The sequence below is a fragment of the Neltuma alba genome, unplaced genomic scaffold (genome assembly GCF_004799145.2).
Source record: "Neltuma alba isolate B1F8T4 unplaced genomic scaffold, ASM479914v2 tig00011648_pilon, whole genome shotgun sequence".
NCBI lineage: Eukaryota > Viridiplantae > Streptophyta > Magnoliopsida > Fabales > Fabaceae > Neltuma > Neltuma alba.
The window spans coordinates 301331-321230 of NW_021636296.1; the positions used below are offsets into that span (position 1 = coordinate 301331).

General features: G+C 37.3%; 2 protein-coding genes and 1 long non-coding RNA gene across 6 annotated transcripts; 2 read left to right on the forward strand and 1 right to left on the reverse strand.

The window, feature by feature from the left end:
- Positions 1–734: 734 nt before the first annotated feature.
- Positions 735–3480, forward strand: LOC114716197 (uncharacterized). The gene is made up of 6 exons (XM_028901154.1): positions 735–799; positions 876–1620; positions 1700–1955; positions 2078–2347; positions 2832–2967; positions 3450–3480. The coding sequence occupies exons 1-6, from the start codon at positions 735–737 to the stop codon at positions 3478–3480; spliced, it is 1503 nt and encodes a 500-aa protein (XP_028756987.1).
- Positions 3481–5270: 1790 nt separating this feature from the next.
- Positions 5271–9756, reverse strand: LOC114716227 (ethylene-responsive transcription factor RAP2-7). 4 transcript variants are annotated; one of them, XR_003737610.1, is made up of 12 exons: positions 8666–9756; positions 8369–8394; positions 8238–8268; positions 8025–8112; positions 7764–7909; positions 7487–7531; positions 7269–7372; positions 7045–7166; positions 6601–6714; positions 6177–6331; positions 5978–6064; positions 5802–5883 (listed from the first exon to the last, which is right to left on the reverse strand). XR_003737610.1 is itself a non-coding variant. In XM_028901197.1 (10 exons), the coding sequence occupies exons 1-10, from the start codon at positions 9187–9189 to the stop codon at positions 5605–5607; spliced, it is 1479 nt and encodes a 492-aa protein (XP_028757030.1). In that variant the 5' UTR covers positions 9190–9730; the 3' UTR covers positions 5271–5604. The 4 variants fall into 4 exon arrangements, 2 of the variants coding, with proteins under 2 accessions (XP_028757030.1, XP_028757031.1); XR_003737611.1 differs by lacking the exon at positions 5978–6064 and having other exon boundaries at positions 5817–5883; XM_028901197.1 differs by lacking the exons at positions 5978–6064; positions 6177–6331 and having other exon boundaries at positions 5271–5883; positions 8666–9730.
- LOC114716233 (uncharacterized) lies at positions 9466–19898 on the forward strand. The gene is made up of 3 exons (XR_003737612.1): positions 9466–9530; positions 18752–18762; positions 19888–19898. It is a non-coding gene; the product is annotated as an uncharacterized LOC114716233 (long non-coding RNA).
- The last annotated feature ends 2 nt before the right edge of the window (positions 19899–19900 follow it).

The window sequence follows — 19900 nt, forward strand, 5'->3', positions numbered from 1 at the left end:
ATACACAAATATCACATTTGGATTCAGATGCCCCTCGCCTCCCTTGTTCCCATTACTAAGATAGTCTCATTCTCTCTCGTCTCTGCGTCATCAGTAGTTTGGTCTCCTCATAATCATAACTGCTATTATCACAAAAAATTAAACTTAAATCACTAAAATTTGATTTGAAGAGTCACATATACAAAGTACTTGAAAATAGAAAAAATAACAACTTCATAAAATATTAAATCTCAACTATTTATTTTTTATTCAACGATAGAGATGTATTGAGGAAAAAAAAGAGGAAAGGGATCTAAATTCATAGTAGTTGATAGGGACCAGTCTTCTCCAGGCAAGCGACCTTCCCTTTTTTCATGGCGCGATCATGGTTTTTCTTAATAATTGTTTTTGTATGCATTGAAGGCATTAATTAGTTAATTAATATGATAAAATATACAGAAGTTCGCGAGGAGGTTGTTAGAACACGTAATTTAGAGTAATAAATCTGTTATTTGATGCTCATGCCATCGAATATAGCATCAAATTTTTTTCTGCCGTCAGAATATATTATTAAAATTAAAGTATACATCTCTTCAGTAACCACTTCTTTTGGAAAAAAGAACACCCTTTTGTCATTTAGGCTGACACGAATAGTGGGAAGTAGGAACCATCCTTCTTTAACCAACCGACTTTGTAGTTCAACATGAAGGCTCGGACTTTGCTAATTAATTATTGAGCAGAACTCTTCTGGTAACATGAAAGGTCCACCACCTAATCGAAGTTCAGGAAGGTGTACAGTTCTTCCTGCGACCGCCGCACGGTGTGTTCCTTTATGTGATCGTCTTTGCAGGTTGAAGTTGTGTGATTTCTCCTGCAAACTTCTGTTTGTTTGTTAGGGGCACGCGGGCTTCAAACTGTCATCCCCATGCCGGAGGGTTATTGGGTACAAATGGACCATCCAAGGGAAAACCTGACACAGTCAGTAGCACCCTAGCCTTTTCTTCAGCTGTTGCAGGCACTATTCAGGCTTCTGCATTGCCCAGTGATGTGACCCGGAAGTCAACATCAGGTGATGAGAATTATATTATGCTGCCTAGAGTAAAAAGTGAATTGTTGAATCCAGTTAGACTATACAACAGTATGGATAATCTACGCAGAGAAAGTGAAAAGGCTGCAATTTCCAATCTTTCTGTACCTGTGAATTTGAACAGTCAACCGTCTTCTCAAACATTACCCAGAGATAGCGATAGAGGAAATTGTACTACAGTGAACACAACAAATTCTACTGACATCCCCAAGCAGTTGTGCAGCTCTGGTCCTGATGAAGCCATTGCTGCTACCGATGAAGAGATTCAGCACCTGTGCTGTGATATGTCCTCAGTTAACATTGATAGAGATGCCCAAAATGAAAACCATGTTATAACCAAACCTAACAGCCCTCCATCTGATGGCGAAATGACAAATTTAGAGATGCACTTGCTAGCTAGCAAAGCTACTGCATCCAATAATAAGTTGTGCATTCCAACGGATCAGTGTGATTGGAATTTGGAAATTAGATTCACAAGATCATTAAGTATCAAACAAACTGAAGTGGAGGATGATACAACATCTTTTGATAATTTAAGATTGAAGGATCCAGAAGTTTGTTGCCCTTCTTATTTGCCAACATCAGCACAATTTTGTTGATTTATCTAACCATTCCAGCCCTCATCTTCTGCAGCAGGGCGAACCTTGTAGTGCTATAAATGCTGGTTCTTTATCAGCAGATAATAAAGTTGGGGATGATTCTTTATCACATGCATCTAGCATATTATGTAATGGTTACCCTGAGAAATTGATCTGCAGCAGCTCTTATGGTTTAATAAATAACACCATCAAACGTTCTTTAATGCTTCGAGATGAAAGAAATGAGCAACGCATCAGAAGGTTTCCCGCTATAGCAGTTAATGTTAGAAATGATGCTGCTATGGATAAGGGTGAACATAGTACAATTTCTAATATATTGTCAATGAACTTTGGACCCTGGGAGACTCATTGACATCACAAGATTTCGCTAAATTGTTGGGTGACAACACTTATAACCAGTATAATCCATTAGAAAAATCTGATTCATGGAAAGTCCAGAGTAACAGCCAGTCAAGGTTCTCTTTCGCAAGACAGGAGGAATCCAACATTCAAACATTTGATGCACTTCCATGTATTGGTGTTTGTGGGCAACCAACGACTTGCTCACTCATCCAGAACTTTGCAGAAAGAGACTCATATTTACATAAGTTGAGTATTGGAAATGGTTTCCCTATCAGTAACACTGAAGAATCTGAAAATTTAGGCAGTAGCCACTCTGTTGCTTCTTCTAATGAGCTTCCTGGTGAGTACCTGTAGCTTCCCCTTATTGGCTCATTTTAGTTTACATAAAATTTTCTGCTGGCATTTCCTGTGATTTGGGGTCCTTTTACTTCTTTTTGCTATAATTCTTGAGCTTTTTGTCTTTTTAGCATCTTGCCTTGGAGATTCTAGATGTCAAGTATTATGTTGCCCACAAGTTCTTCAATATGGGTTCTATGACATTGTGTTAACTTGACATTCTGAGTTTATTTATTTTCTTTGGCATTCAAGCTTACAGATAACTATTTTCCCCCAATTTTTATTAGTGATAAACTGACTCGGTTACAGGCTTTCTGCATCTCTTTTTCCTGATTTTTTGAAGAGTCAAGTAATAACTCAGGCTCTAGAATTTTGGGTTATTTGTTAGCATTCTGGCAAAGTTAGTTATTGGCCAACTTCTTGTAATTGCTACGGTAACTCAGCAGTCTATAGCCGTTTAATTACTTTCTGTCTACAATGATTTATAGCTGTAACAAGAGCTCAAATTACTGCTCCACCACGATTTTCTGCTCCAAGGAGGGCACCACCACCCGGTTCCTCTTCTCATGCCAGAGTTGAACAGGCTTTTGAATCCTCATCTGGTTGGTTGAGATTTTTCTCTAGGTATATCATTTTGATTTTTATATGGCAATTGTTCTCCACTTGACAGGGGATTTCTCTAGGTGTATCCTAGGGAGTAGTGAGCAAAAGAATAAACGTTTGATGGAATTGACTCAAGGGAAATTATTTTGGCTGCAGCTTCGTTCCTTAATAGTGTTTGCAATTTATTTCGTTGCTACACGATGCAACAGGGAATGTGCGCACTGTATTATTCTGCGATATATGGTTCATAGTCATATATATTCAGATGCTAGCGTTTCTTTTAAGTTAATCCAGCAGTTTTTCATTAATTCCCTGCCTTGCTTATTTTCTATTGAAGGCTTATTTTCTTCTTAAAGATGCAAAGAAATTCATAATTCATTGTGCACGCAAGATTTATTTATTAGCAAGGATAAAAAGCTCGACCATGCTATTTCAAGGGGTCTATCCTCAAGAAACATGTTTGTTCTCAGGTTCCAGCTGCGGTGTGAAATGTCATATTGCAGGATGCTACCAAAGCTTCTTCCATTTACTTGAAAAAAGAAAGTGGTCCCGCATTAAAAATAAAAATTAACCTTGACCTTTGAATTTAATCGATTCATTTTCTCAATGATGTTACAGATTTTTGAAGTTGACAACAAAACTGGGGCGAAACTCGCGCGGCCCATTGGCGTCTACTTTTTTGACACTTGACTTCGGACCCCTGCAAACGTACAAGTACTTTCGAAACAAAAATTTCTCTCATATTCATGGTAAAAAAAATTGTCTTTGGACCCTTGCAAACGTATAAGTACTTCGGACCCTTGTAAAATATATAGGCGGCTGTACTGCTCGTCTTATAAATAATGTGACTTATTTCTAGATTTTATGCAAACGAACATAACTTTAATTTTTTATTTCAAAATGGATCCTTTCCCTTCTTTCTACTCAATTTTCGGTTAACTTGTATCCAGAAAAAGAGTGGAAGAGAAATAGTAGGCGCTTTAGGAAGACCTAAAGAGACGAAAAAAGAGAATATGTAGGCTTCATTCAATGAATTTACCCTCTCACTCTCTAAATCAACATAAAATATAAAATCTGGCCGAAATAGTATGTTTCATTATCCAAACCTTTAGGTAGAGTTAATTTAATTGAATTTCATTGCTTCCATTGATGCTTTCAGAATGACGAGTACCACTGACCTCTGCCTATGTGCCTAAATTTGTGAAGCACGTGGGAGATAAAGTGAATTTAGATTATATATTTAAGACTAAATTAAAAGTTAAATCAGCTCTTATATTAAAAACCAGAAATAGTAATAATTTAGGTGCCCAATCTAACACAGTCTGGCTTAATGAAAGAGGCTAGTCTCTCAGAACATAACAAACCAAGGTTACTCGGGTATTATTTGATAAAACATTTAACATGTTCTATTAATACAAAAACTATCTTAAAAAAATAGATAAATATGAGAAAGAAAATAGATTGATGTCTTATATTTATAATCAAATTAAAAGTCAAACTAACTCTTATATTAAGAATCGAATGTAATATTAATTTAGGCGCCAAATCTAATGCGGTCTGACTTAATGGAAAATCTCTCATAATATCACAAACTAAAGTTTGAAATTCTGTTAGGAGAGGTGCTCATATATAGTGTTTTGAATAAAATTATCTCTCATAAGATGATGCCTATGTGTAGGGAAAAAAATAAGTGTCCAAGGTATGTATTCTGTTCTTGAGCTCCAAGCTTGCAAATAATACCAAGGAAAATCAGAGTAATCCTAATCAAATCTCTAGGGAGCAATGACGTCCAAGAGGGAACACTTTTTGGTGGGTCGTAAGCTGAAAGATAAAGTACTTGTTTGGAATTACTTTTAAAGAAATATTTGTAAGAACGTTTTATGTGAGGTAAGATAAAATTTATCTTATATATTTATTTCATATTTTATAAATTATGATTAAAATAAAATTTCTCTTACATATTTATTCCATATTTTATAAATTATGATTAAAAAATTATTTATGAACTATTTGAAATGAATCCAAAATTGCAAACAAACAAACGTGGGCACCTCGATCATCATCTTCACCCAAAAATAGATTTTTCGATACCCTCCCAAAAACTGTATTTTATTACGATGCAATTTCCTTTGTCACCCAACTAGCCTCAAGTCGGGTTGTCTTCTTTGCATCCACATGTTTATGATTTTGAAATTAAGACGCACACCACCTTTGTCCTTTTCTCTCTTACATCACCCAATCTTTTAATACGCCGACGCTCACAATTTTTTATTTCCCTCTCCCGCCCCATTAAGCAAAGTATTGTAAATTATGACACTGACGCAAAACACATGTTGTTCCACATAGAGGCCAATGTCAAACATTCTCCATTTTGAAGCTTGATCAAACAAATCAAATCCTAATATGAAAGCTTAAAAGAAACAAGACTGGTTATTTTGTAACGCTAGAGCACTAGTGCATTGGGGGGGGGGGCATTAGCATCTCCTTCGGAGGTGGTCCAAACTGGACCATAATTGTTTAGCCAAGAGTTATCAATCACGAGTCAGATCTCAAATTATACGTCGATCAGTAACTGAATTATACAAAGCAATTAGATCGCAAACATTTTTGAGGGGTTTGTTTTTTTCATCTATATCATTATTATAAGAGAGGCTGAGGCTAGGGGGCTGCGTGCGGGGACTTCATCTGGCAATGTTGAGTTGTGTTGCCTCCGGCTGCACTAGATGGATCAAAACAGATATCACGGGGAACTGAGGTCAAGCTCAGAGATTTTGTTGGAAAGATGGTAGCCAATGGAATGGTAGCTGAAATTGAGAATCCTGATGATGCTGCAGTAGAGAACGGTGGTAATGGCGTAGCAGGAACCTGGCCTTGCGTTTGCCAGCCCCATTGAGGCAGTCCTTGTGAATGATCTCTACTGATTCTCTTAACCCTTTCCTGCCAATTTTTTCCAACATAAAGACAGGTTATAAAGATCTATCCCAACGATAGAAGATATCATCATGTAATTGTTCTCTCAATGCTGCATTACATGCTAGGTAACGAATACGGTCCCCTGGAAACATGTTATTCCAATATGCTGGAGGAACTTTGGTGTCAAAGTTAGCACACTCAATATCTAATCATCAGAAAATTAAAATGACGCGGTCACTCACAAGGAATGTTTTTATGCATAAACATGCAACATATCACTTTATCAAAAGATCAAACGAATCATTGTTGGTGTTAACCTGGATGTTGATAAAGGCTTTCTAAGATAACGTAACAGCACAGCCGTTTCCATTCAAACCACATGTTGCTGTTGGCACTCATTCAAATTTCTCAGATTTTGTTATTACATGTTCCGTACCATTAGCAGGGAAACCCACATATTCACAGAAGGGTTCTAAAGCAAGTAAAAACAAATAGAGAACTCCATTGACCGTCTCGAATATAAATTACACCAAAAGCACAACACACATATTCAATATGTAGAACTTCGGAACATAGAGGTCAACTTTCTAGTGCCACCAAAAAAGAAAAAAAGAAAAGAAGAAGAAGCAGCATTCTTAATTGTTCAAAGCGGCTAGCGAGAAAATCAACGTCACGGTTGTTTACTGAGAAACAAGTAGAATAATCTGATTGTAAATCCATACACCAGACAATGGAATTCACCTGGTTAGGAAAGAAACCAGGATAGACGCCATTCCATGCAAAAGGACGCTCCTCAGTACCAACTGGCCTTTTCAGCGATGGATCACCATTTGCTGAATCAATATTGATATCCATCTGCAGAGCAAGAGAAACCATCCTTATTATGACCTCAATGCCAGAAATACGATTTCCCAAAGAGAAAAACTTTTTTTAACAAATATAAATGATGCCAACAAAGAGAGGGATAGGGGATTGTCAGTAGCTACATGTGAACCTACTAAGTTCAAAAGAATGCTGCTTGCAGATTAAATTCCCCTTCGCTTCATCGATAAAGGTTGTTATAGCACTAGCTCGAAAGCTTTAATAATACTATCAAACTTTGCTTCTTATATAACGTGCGATAAACCTAAAGTAATTGTTGGCCAAAAAAACCTAAGAAAATAAAGCTGTATTATTCAAATATACCCTTGAACTTCTTCCAGTTAGCATGTTGTAAGGGATAGGTTGCAACTGAAGGCCCCTATTTTCTTCTAGGCCACTGCCTGGTGTAGCTATGCCCAATTTGAGGTCAAGATTATGACCGCCACCTGATGAAAATATTTAAAACCCCATTTCATGAATGAACCTTTTTTAACACCATGACAATAAATGGAAAATCGAACATGAAAGTAGAAGATATTTGTTACGACCTTCAGTAATGACCTCAGGCTTCATCTCCCCTTCGTATGTTCTTAGTTCAAAGTTGGTCACTGCCTCCCTTCCGTTGCATTTGATAGCTGCCTTATCATAAGCCCTGAGTTCCGGAAAATCAAGAAGGATAGAAATGTTGGATACAAACCTAATGAGCTTATTAATTTGGGGTAATAAATTCAGTAAAGGCAGAATGTAATTCATGTATCAATTGGACCTTGCAGCTTCTACTTCGCTGTCGAATAGCCCAAGATATATATACCTGCACGAAAGCATTGCAATCTCCATAACGAAACACCTTTGCCAATTGTCTCATTGAAACAGGCATCTTAGGTATGCATTTCCAAATTTGGAAAAGTAAGGGGGGAAACATTGAGAACCAATCTGAAGCCAATTATCATTGCATGCCAAATAGGTATTTAAATTTGCAGTGTCCTAAATTTCATAAAATCGGGGTAGATCACTACTTTAAGTTATTTAAAATAAGTCCTCACTTTTTGCCAAGGAATTGTCCCATTCGAGCCTCCCAGCGACCACACTTGTGCAGTGTTACTCCTCGGTATTTTGAGCTCCCCCTTGAGAAACCAGTACTCTGGCGACGAAGTATGTGTACGAATTCCTCTTTGGTGAGATTTTTCGTCTGTGGATCATTTACAAAATATTGAAAAGTCCACTCAGATGCATCGTCAAGACTTTCTTTTGTTTTCTTTTTTTGTGAAAAGACTCATTTTAAGTGCTTGTGTTTTCTGTCAAACCTGCTTAAGATCCTCCTCGTAATCATTGAGATTGAAATTGATGTCAGCATCAACTCCCCTGAACTTAATAGCAGCACGGTCGTAGGCTCTAAATTGGAAAATTCCCCAGTCAATTGAGGAGTTCGACCATCCAGCTTTTAAAACAGAAGAGAAAGAAAGACGAATTCTGAAGCTAAGTTATGCGAAGAAAATTTAAAGTTGCGCAAATTTCACCTGGCAGCGGCATGAGCAGTATCAAAACCACCTACAAGCTCCAATACGAAATTTCGTCAAAACATGCTAAAAATAGTAAACCATAAACTATGGTTGATTTAGTAAGGGCATTAAAAAGTCCAAATCCATACCCAAATAGACTTGCTTCCCGCAATCCCTTCACCAGGTAATATGAAAGAAAATAGAAAACAGGTCAGAATGAATTCGGTACCGTGTATTGTGAAAATCTAAATTCAAAAGCAAATAGTCTCTTGGAAGTACATCTGATAGTCTCTGTTGCAGAAACTAGATTTGCCAAACTAAACCGAATCGTTGAACTAAACGACTATAACTAATACAGAGCAACTACGTAAGAGAAACGTCGCAACATAAAGAGCACATACGAAAAAAATTAATCTGAAAAGCCATTTCTATATAAAATTACCAACCAGATATGCGATTCCCATCTTCCAGTCCTTCTGTAAAAGGTGACCCCTCTGTACTGCGAGCTCCGAGACCTTGGACCCCTTCTGCTCTTCTTTACTTGCTGTCGTGGTTGTTGCTGAACTTGGACCATCTTCATCTCTCCGTTACCAACCTGATGATCAAAGGAAAGACTCATCCAGCTCTTTCTCGATGGAAGGGCAGACAAGGACTGACCCTGCCAATTCGCAGACTCGCCGTCCACCCCTTTAGTTTCATTAAACAGAAATAGCTCCTTGGTTGCGACTTCTTGCACGCCTTCCTCCTTAAGGATATCGAAATTAAAGGTGAAGGCGTCCCCACCGCGTGTAGAGCAGGAGTCCTCATCTCCTCCATTGCTGGACCCGTCAGCATAGACATTAGAGGAATTGGAAGTCCCCGATTTCGCCATTTGATTCCCTGAGGCTTCCGTTAGCTCGTCAGAGAACCTGATGAGTTCATCGTTACGAGAGGCATCAGTCGAATCGGCATTCAGATTAAGGTCGAACATGGTGGTTGATCTTCGTGTGGAATCTGATTTTCGTATCCTCCCTTTTACTGCTGCAGTTTATACTATATTATCCTAAACATCACCAGTATTTTTCTTCCCGGAGATGAATTCGAATGAGAAATCGATCCGATGGAAAGCACATCAACAGGTAATGTAAGCAAAAAGCCAGAGAGCTTCGAAGAACGAGGATTCTAACGCAGAACAAAAGAGAAGCGAAACGGAATCAGAAGGTCCTCCACTGCCTCCAAAAACGACGGAATAAGTTGGAGAAAGAGGAAGCGGCTCAGGAAAGAAGGCGTGGGCGGGAAGCTATCCAAGTGGCATTGTTCATATAATCGGCGGTAAAATGAAGGTCGGAGAAGAAATCACGGCCGACTCCGGGATTCTAACGGCACATGGAGAGAAAGAGAGGGATGCGACGTGGGGAGGAACATACGACTATGAGCCCATTCTAAGAGAAGTCGGAATATATAAACATTATCTCTCTGATAGAGAGAACCGGCTGGTTGGGTGACCGGTCGTTGATATTATGAAGCAGATTTTTGCGAACCGTCACTGCTAAACTAAACCTGCTGTTTCCGTCTTGGTTTCATAGACGGAAACAGCCGTCACTACTAAACTAAACCTGGCCGTGTAAGTCTGTTCTGTAAATTTGTGCTACAATGTTTAACCTCATCATATACATTCGGGAGGGTGGTGGTTTGCTTAACATTTTACGTAAACGTTAACATTAGTGATTAGTGATGGATTAAACAAATGAGATTTAGTTAATTGAATGAACGAGGAAAGCGGACTAGTCAGGGAGGGCGGGGGAAGGAGGATTAGTTAATTAATACAAACAGTAGTACGTAGTAGTATTATTTAATAAGAGGGGAGTGACGGAATTGAACGGGCGATATCGTGACACGTCGTGAAGTGACAGCTGGGGAGCACTTGTTTTCAATGAAGATAAAGAAAAAAACGATGTTCCGTTTTAGGAAGGGGAGGAAGAAAAGAACGGTGGAGTGAGTAGAATTCCCAGAGTGTCCTTCTACTCCTCCGTCCCCGTTAACTCAAATCTCTAACACGAGTAACTCGTGCTTATTCTTTCCTTCCCCCGACACTCTGGTATCTGTAGACTGTAGTTAGTTATCCGCATGGGCTCGGCTCCTTTTTCCGTTCACCAATCCGCGCACTTGCATTACAATTACAATCATGCCCTCTCCCTCCTCTCCTCAAAATACTAAAATAGGCGTCACTTTGAAACTTGCTTGCTCGCGGGTCAGCACCGCACTCTTCGCCTCAGCCGGCCGCATTGAGGTATTTCAGTAAATAGCGCTCTGACTATCTATAAATACAGCAACCAGCGTTTTTCTTCTTCTTTTTTCCCCATGGGGGTGGGGGTGGGCTACATGCAAAGCAGTGCTGCACTCTGTCAACAACTAATAATAACGAGCCATACCGGTAACTAAATTTAAAATCTGTTCGCATTTGGTTAAACCGAAACCAGTTTCAGGCTTGATAAGTACCTAAATTATCAGATCTAAATCATTCATATCTTATTTGGATTGTCCGTATTGATTTTCATCTTATTTTTATTTATTTAAAACAATTATTTTAGTAAGTTGAGAATCTAAAATAAAGATAATCTCTTAGCTATCATTCTTTTCAAAAATAGTTTTTTATTTAAAAATAATTAATTAGAGATTTTAAATATGAATCATTCAAATCAGATATAGATGATTCAGGTCTGATGAGCTTATAGTACTCATCAAAATGATGAGCATTGAGACTGCTTCTAGGTTAAACCTTTTATCAAGATATTTATAGCGCCTCTAATCTCTCATGTAGGATTTAGATGAAGGTTAGACTCAGATTTAAATATAAAATTTTAATTAACTTGATTTCTGGTATTTATATTTTTTTCCAAACTATTATACATATTAAAAGAGTTTGCCTTGTGTGGTAGTTTTAGTACAAATTATTTAAAAAAATTATTTTATGAAAATTAACAGTTTTTTAATAACTGATAGCTAATTTAAATAATTTTTTTAATCCGTTCAAATAACTGGTTAGCGTTTATTAATCATATGTGATTCACTGGAGAAATCGTTAATAATAACCCTTCATATTTCAAATGAGAACAGAGGCAGAGAAACCATTCTTGAAATAAGAGGGTCGCAGGAAAATCACCAGATGGGACCGGGCTGATATGACGAAAATATATATTCTCTTTCCCCTTGTCTAATTCCTTCATGCCAAATTAATGAGGCCATTAGTTAAATATGTAAATTCATATTATTCATTTTCTTTTTTTTTAACCAGTATATTATTCATTTTTCTTAAAACAGCTAGAAGCAATTAATTATATATGTAAATTCATATTATTGATTTTCTTAAAACAGCTAGAAAATCAGTACATTGCATAAAGCTTTATATAATTATATTTGTTAGCTGTAACACTAATTTTATGCAAAATCATATATATCTATATATCTGTGTTGCCTTGTGCCACAGTTAAATTAAATTAAGAACACCAGTACAAATGATTTATTTAATAGTTTTTTTTTCCCGCGTTTTGGCTGCAAGATCAAGCAACTTTTGTCCTAAAATGTGCAGTACGAAAGCCAATGGAAGGCGAAGTTCAATTCATTACCCCTCTCAAGGCCGAAAACACACGCTCATCATATATAATAAAACATAACATATAATATATACATGGGATTTGGAACTCGATATTCAAAAATAATTTTTTATGCAATTTTACTCTTAAAAATATTTTTAACCAATATCAAAGCACCCTAAGTTTAAGATATTGAATGTTACTGGAAACATTGTTTTAAGATAGTGAGTGTTGTCAAATAAATATTTGAAGACATTATACGTAGTAAAAATTAGTTTAGACTACTGAATACTACTGAAAAAAATATTTGAAGGTGTTAAATGTTACGTACTTTGCCCATTAATTAACTGTCAAGTCATAAATTCAGTGCAACTCAATCATCATTATATTTTAAAATTAATTGTTTAAAATGTTAGTCATTATATTTCAAAAATTAAACCTGTAAAAAATCAAAGTTATTTCTTAAACACATAGATCTTTAATTTAAATAATTATAACAGCAGGAATTGAGATACATTAAGTCAAAATTTAAGTACTAAATTGTTTGAATATTTGTTGATAGAGATGTCTATTACTCGTAGTTAGTAGCCGGCAATATTTCAAATAAGATTGTTTATAGTAAAAAAATACATACATAGTAAAAAAAAAAAAAATCTAAGTACTTCCGGTCCTAATATAGGACCAAATTGTTAAGTTGGTTTTGGTCCTAATATAAGATCCATTTTCATATATTATTAATTTTCTCTAAATTACCCCTATAGATACTCCTTCAACCATAATTAAGTAGAAGAAGGAGATGTAGTATTAAGAAAGGATTGTGGTATTTTAAGAAAAACGTGTTACATTTCTTATAATTAACTAACTTACCTAACTTTTTTAATCTAATCAAATTAGTTAAATGAGTTTTATATTAAAGACCGGAAGAGTATCCAATTTTAATCAACCCAAGATTATAGAAACGAGGTCACACAGTTAATGTCCTCATGCAAAATCTTGACCAAAATGTGAGGGTGTCTTTATTTGGAAAAGTGGAAAGAGCCTGTCTGTCAACAGATATCCGAGCATAACAAAAAGGGTAGTCATCCCAAGTCCCAACATAAAATTTGGTTAAAGTGAAGATGAAGAGCGATCCACTCGGTTCAGTCAATGTGTTAGCCGTTTGGACCTCTTGGTGACGGCAAACTAGAAGGAACAGTTACCCAAACAGAAAGAAAAAAATCTAAAATTAAAGGGGTACAGAGACCAGAGAGGACCGGGGGACACACAGACACACGAGACGAGACACATTTATGGAAGCTGGGGAGTAGAGATCTAAAAATTGTTTTTTGTTTTGGGGGGGGGGGGGAGGTAGGTGTACGAACGGTATGGTTAAGCGCCGCCCACCAAACGCAGGCTTCATACTGCTCACACCCAACCAATTCCCCCTCCTTGTACGCTACTAACGTTGTAGCCTACCTATATATCTTACTCCCTCACTATTCTCTGCCCTCTTCCCTCCTCCCTCCTCCTCCTCCATTCAACCTCGCGCCCTTCATTAATCTCGCCGTCCCCAATTTTTTATTTCGTTCTCTCCACGACTCCTTCCTCTTTCATTCCCGCTTCCATACTCCACCACTAACTTAGTAACTATATTACTCCCCCTTTGATTATCTTGTGGAGTATATATAATTTTTCACCTTCATGCATATATGGATGACTCTGCTCATCGTAATGAATCGCATATATATATATACACACAAAAAGCAGTGGGGGAGGGGGAAACCAAATAATGGGAATGAATAATCATGATGAGGCTGAGCAACAAAACGTGGTGAGTATACATGATATTTGGATGCCTGCTTCCATCATTTTGGCATGCTTTTCATAAATTAGGTCCGGCTCCACATTCTGTAGGTGTAACCAATCATATACGATCCGGACTTTCCGTGAGGCAGAGTAATAATAGGAAATTCAGTCTTGCAGATCTAATCGTATTTAGCCAGAGGCTTCGATTATGCGGTTGACCAGAAGAGATCATGGACCAATCTCCAGGGGACCCGCAGCTTTGATACGAAGTGAGGGAAACATGACCCGTTTTTAAGGTTAGCGGAAAAAAGAGCTCAAGGAAACACAACAACGTGAAAAATATCAAGTACAGTGAGGAGATAGAATGGGAAAGCAAAGTTTTGGGCAAGGGAGGCATACGAGGGATGCGAATAAAGGGCGGGGAGCTGGGACGTCACATCACCAAGCAAAATAATGAAGGGGGGAAAAGGAGGAAGCTGGTCCCCACGGGCTTCCTGAAGTTTCTGCCAGCAAGGATAGAATAAGGCCAAAACACCCCAAAAGAGGAAACGGGACACCTACACGTGGCAGTGGAAACATTGCCGGGAATAAAAATAAGGCAAGGAACAAGGAAAAGGGTGAATATTAGTATATGTGCTTTTGTGAGTCGCACAATCATGACGAGTTGCTCGTAAGGGTAATCATGGGCTCCTCAGAAACCTTTTCTGGTAAGCTTCGTTTTCCAAATCGGGCAACCCCTTCCGTATTCACTATGCCACCCAACCCCACCACTCCGATTTGATGCCTCCTCTGCCTCGTCCCCACCAACCAAGTCGTCCGAGCTTCAAATTTCTCGCCCTCTTCTTTTTGTTTTTTTTTTCTCATATTAATTATTCCCTCTCTTTTTTATTTTAAGAACTACTGCTAGTTTAATACATAACCAAATGATGTGTCAAAATATTTTTTTAAAAATCAAATCACACTCATCACGACTAATTAATTCGTCTCAATTCTTTAAATATGTCAAAATTAATTAAATAGGTCTTATTATATTAATATCAGAATGGAATATAAACTGTGATGGTCTTTGTGCCCTGCTACTATTGCAAAATTGCCATCGGATATGCCACTACGTAAAAATATCTGCTTTTAAAAGGCACACATATCCTTTAAAAATAACAGCATATTATAGATTATGCGCATCTTATAATAACAATAATAAATAAATAAACAAACAAGCGATTTAAATTAACGCCAGCGATAGGAATTCATAAGCAAACAGCTGGGAACTTGAATCATAGTTCTTGTGCGTGTGGTAATCTGGTTAGAATGAGCCTAATCTTTATTCTATATACGACGTTAAAGATTAAATTCTACGTTCATTGAAATGTACTCTTTGAACCTTATAAATAAAATTAAATAATGTTGTGAGTGAAATATACTTTTTTTTACCTCATAAATAAAATTAAAATAATAGCATACCAAAAAATAAATAACGAGTCAATAGCAGCAGTGATATATTTTCAATATATTATATTGATTTTATTGACCCGGGCCCTGGGCAATAATCCATGTCTAGATTTACTTATGGGCTTGTTCTCCTTGGTTCCAATTTATCTTACTGTTAAGAGAGCTTCTGACTTTGCCGAACCACTGTTTAAAAAAGTTATTTCTTTCTACAAAGCCACCCTTGATGTGCTTATTAACATGAAAATTAAAACACCCTCTTCTTAAAATTTTGATTATTCGTCGGTTTAAAATTTTCTGTTGACAGCCTGAATATTGACTTGTGTTAGCTGCGGAAAAAATATCATTTAAAATAAGAAAAAAAAGAGTACGAATTCAAACCACGATGCTCCCACATTTTTGCGTAATATAATACTGTGGATGTGGAATAAGCTTTTAGTATGGAGACATGGAATGATGCAAATAAAATTGATGGCCCAGCCAATTATCATACGATACGTACTTGTCCGGTGTCGCTTGCCATCGTCGTCCCACTCTCCTTTTCTTTCCTGTCAAAACTGATGCGTCGCCAGGCTAATAAAAATATAGAAAAAAAAATGTAAAAGTTTTCAGTGTGGGCTCAAATTATATCTTAAAAAATTAACGTGCGTATTAGTGGCTGCATAAAAAGGCATGTGGGTTTTATTCGATCACTCACGCTCTTCTTTTTACGTTAAATGATTTAAATTAATGACTTGATGATTTTTTTATTTTAGCAGACGTCGTTTAAGAATATAAATATACTATATTTCTATAATGGAAGGATTGTATCTGAAAGTAGATTATATTTGAACGGGGCATCCAATTCCAAGGGGCATCTTCTGGTCCAAGATTTTTGTTTCGTCTCTAGTTTTTGGTCCTAACGTTGAAAAGTTTGTCTGTGATTTAAATAAAAAGGCTAGTTCGAATTTCCAAAACTCCATTTTATATGTGCGAATTAATGGCTATTAGCCACCGTAATTAATTTTGCGGCCTTTTTTGTTTTACTCCGTCCTTCCCCGCAGTTTAGGGGCTTGTTTGGATTGACTTATAAGTAGCTTTTCAAACGTGATTTACGGAATACGAGGTAAGTATGTGAGGAGAGTTTTGTCTCGGCTTACGTGAACTTGCTTAAAGCCCGTTTTAACGGAGCTCCAAACAAGCCCTAGGTTATTGTTTCATTCTCGTAGTTGATATTCTTAAAATAGTGATCTGGTTTAGCTGAAGGGGCTCAAATATGTGCAGAACTAAACTAAATATGCACATGGAATTAATTAAATTAGACGTTCCCATATATTATAGAGAAATGGGCCTGTTTCCTTTTTAAAATTTTTATTAGAGAAAATGATGGAATTGGCGGTATGGATTTGCCTTTGGAGAGGGGGGAAAGCGTACGAGGTTTAAGGATAGGGAGACGTGGACGCTGCTTCTCCATTCGTGTTAAAAGCGTCTTATCCACTCGTTTTGTCAAACCTCCTCCCCTTTTGCTTATTTTTTAATTCTCATTATTACTATTATTCTATATTTTATTATTCCCCGCCACCTTTTTCTTTCCTCATTTCACTTCCTATTTTTTAAATGCTTCTGTTCCCCACCCCTTATTCTCATTTCCTCAGTACTCCAATTATTGACGCACAGAATCTACTGAACTCGAATTACTCATATGCCCTTGTACCTCCCCTTGATTGCCAGGCCAGGGATATTATTATAAAACATGTGCCTATGGGAATGGCTTCTTCTTCTTTTCTTTTTTTGGTTCCGAAAAATGTTTAGTTTTTTCCCCATCTTAAAGCCAACAAAATAGGAAAGGGCCAAGGCCCAGAAACATGAAGACTTCAAAAAGTTTGCCGGTATCAGTCCGATTCTAGTGGAAAGAATCACGGCATCATATATCAAACGCACCAAAAGAGGCAACAAGCAACGAATTATTAAATTATTAAAGAAAAGCATCAATATTATTCGGAAGGAAACCAAGATATAAATAGTAGTATTAAAAATACCAAGTACCCCAACCAAAAAAGATGCCACTTGTACGATGAGCCAGGTTGTTTCGTCTTCCGAGTATCTAATTAACTAAGCGTATAATGTTTCGGGGAGATTAAGATGATTAAATTTATTACAAATAGGCAGGGAGCGGCAAATTACTTGTACAGAACAGAGCCGTATCAGAATTAATTATAGAACCGAGGTTGGAATGTATACATGCATGTGCTTCAAAGTCTAGCGAGATTCACGAACTTCTGATTCAGATTAAGGTTCAGAAGATCTTTTTTATTATGTTCAAATCAGGCTGTTCTGCGTGGTCGATTATCCACCGTTTATTTATTTGTTTACGTATATGCTGTATGAGGCGGAAAGACGACCAGATTGTCCTAACGAAAGACATCGCATGATATATAAAACCCTAGAATCGCATTGGAATCTCTCACTTCGGCCACAAGTACAAGGAACTGCGTAGTTTAAGTGCTGCTTTAGGCAAGGGCAAGCATCGAACTCCACAGTTTTATGATTAAAAAGCTCCGTTTCTTTAGAAAAAGAGAGAAGCCATTAAAGTATGTGGTCAATAGAATCTGGATGGAGTGCGCTCTAAGCGATGAAGATACAAATGAATCAGAATTCAGAAAATGTAGTAGGTCGATCCAATCGAGACTCACATGCTGTGCTGTGCCCCTTTTGTCACCATAAATTTTTTATTTTATTTTCTCTTTTATACCATTATACTTAGGAGGCTAGCTCATGTCAGTCTGACAATCTTACCTAGAATGTGCACCCAAGTCATGTGTATTTAGTCTTACTTCAGACGGATTAAAACAGACATAATTCGTAGCTTACCGAGTTTCCATGTGCTCCTGCAAATTGTAATCAGCCATATCGCTTCAAACACCAAAACATGATATTCCATTACCTGTATATCTATTCTCTCCAATCCTTCATATCCCACTTTTCTTGCCTTGTCTCCTTATACCGGCATTCTTGGCAGACATGGAATTGTACCATTCACTAAAAAGACATGTGGAAATGAAGGTAATCAATATAATTCGCAAATAATCCTTTTTGAGTACTCAATACCCAGAAATCCGGGAGGCGGTGGCATTGGGCAGGCCCAAAATTCTCACGGGTCTAGGCCCACCATGGCCTCCTCTCTGCCTTCGTTTGTTAATGAGATGCTCCTCTCAGCCGCCATTACCATACAATCCTGGTCACTTGTCCAAGTTTCCATATAGAGAATATCTGGAAGTAGTTGACCAAGCAAATTGGGCTTTTTGAGGCCTCTGCCTGATTGGATTTCAGTGACATTTTGCCTGGCCCAATCAGTCCCAAACATCAAAATTAAGAGGGAGATTTCCTTTCTTGTACTTTGGAGGGACGTCCCTTAGGGACTGATCACACGGTTACATCTTTCTATATCCCCCCACGCTTCAACACGATCGCATTTCTCTTACTAAAATTAAAAACTCTCCAGTGCAGAATCCCGAAACTCAAATTTTCACTCTGGTAAAAAAAAAAAAAGAAACTCAAATTTTCACTGATCCATTAATTCTCGGTGCCTTGACATTTACTCAATTTCACACAAAACCGCCGCTTCTTCTCATTCTCCTGTTTTTGGTACGAGACGCAGAATGTCAGCCACTTGCTCATCATCTAAGAAGAATATTCCCCTAGCAAGAGGAAAGATCAAAGCTGAAATTTTTAACAGCATTTTCAACTCAGTGCTCTCTGCTGTCTTTGCAACTTGGGCATTCTTTGAAAGTCTTTCCCAAGGGGAAGCGTCAGAGAACCATTGATATGCACTTGTAATAAACAATAATGGCAAAATGGTGCGTGTATTGGTGAATAGAAATTTTCTTTAATGAGTATATTCGTGATGTGCCCCTTAGAAACAATAGCAGCAAAAAGACACTAACCATTGCGCCATCGAATAAATATTCCCTTTAATGGCAGAAAAATTGGGTGCCCCTTTTGCAGTTTCCAAGTCTTTTTTCCTTTCTTTCTTTCTTTGTTTTTTTTTTTACCTAGCCACCCTTGTCTTTGAAAATTACACACATAAATTATATAGCCGAGGCCATGCTACTCCTCCGGTCCTTAATATAGGACCCAATTCTTGAGTTGGTTTTGGTCCTAAATATAAGACCCATTTCTCATATTTATCAATTTTCTCTAAATTACCCCTATAGATACTCTCTCAACCATAATTAAGTAAAAGAGGGAGAGGGAGTATTAAGAAAGATTATTATGGTGTTTTAGGAAAAATGTGTCACTTTTCTTATAATTAACCAACTTACCTAACTTCCTTAATCTAATCAAATTTGTTAAATGGGTCTTATATTAAGGACCGGAGGAGTATTTAACATGGACGTGGCAGCGGAACACCGATAAGGCGACGACTTATTGGATTGGGCTGAGAGTGGCCCATATTTAACTAACCCAAACGAACTAAAGCCTGCTCTAGCTATTTTCTTTTTTAATATATTTTCTATTTCATTGTAAATTACGAAATTGATCCCATTTATTTTATCTAATATTTTTCTACTTAAGCTATTTTACATTTTTATTCTTGCTTAATTTTTTACCTCAATATTTCTTAAATTTTCCAACTTCATTAATTTAACACGTCTGACTTGGTTGGGACCGTAGCTTCCAATTCCATATCCTCTCTATATGCCCAATATTACGTACTCAGGTAAACAACTATTATTGGAGAGATCCCGAGTGAGTGATCCATTAATTCTTCGTCCCCAAGTCACTGAGTCACGGCTCTAACGAATCGCTCCCATCTTCCATTTTAAAACACCCCCACCCAACTCACACTTCAGATCACTCCTCTCCCTCTCTTCTTCTGAACGCAGCCACCTTCATTCA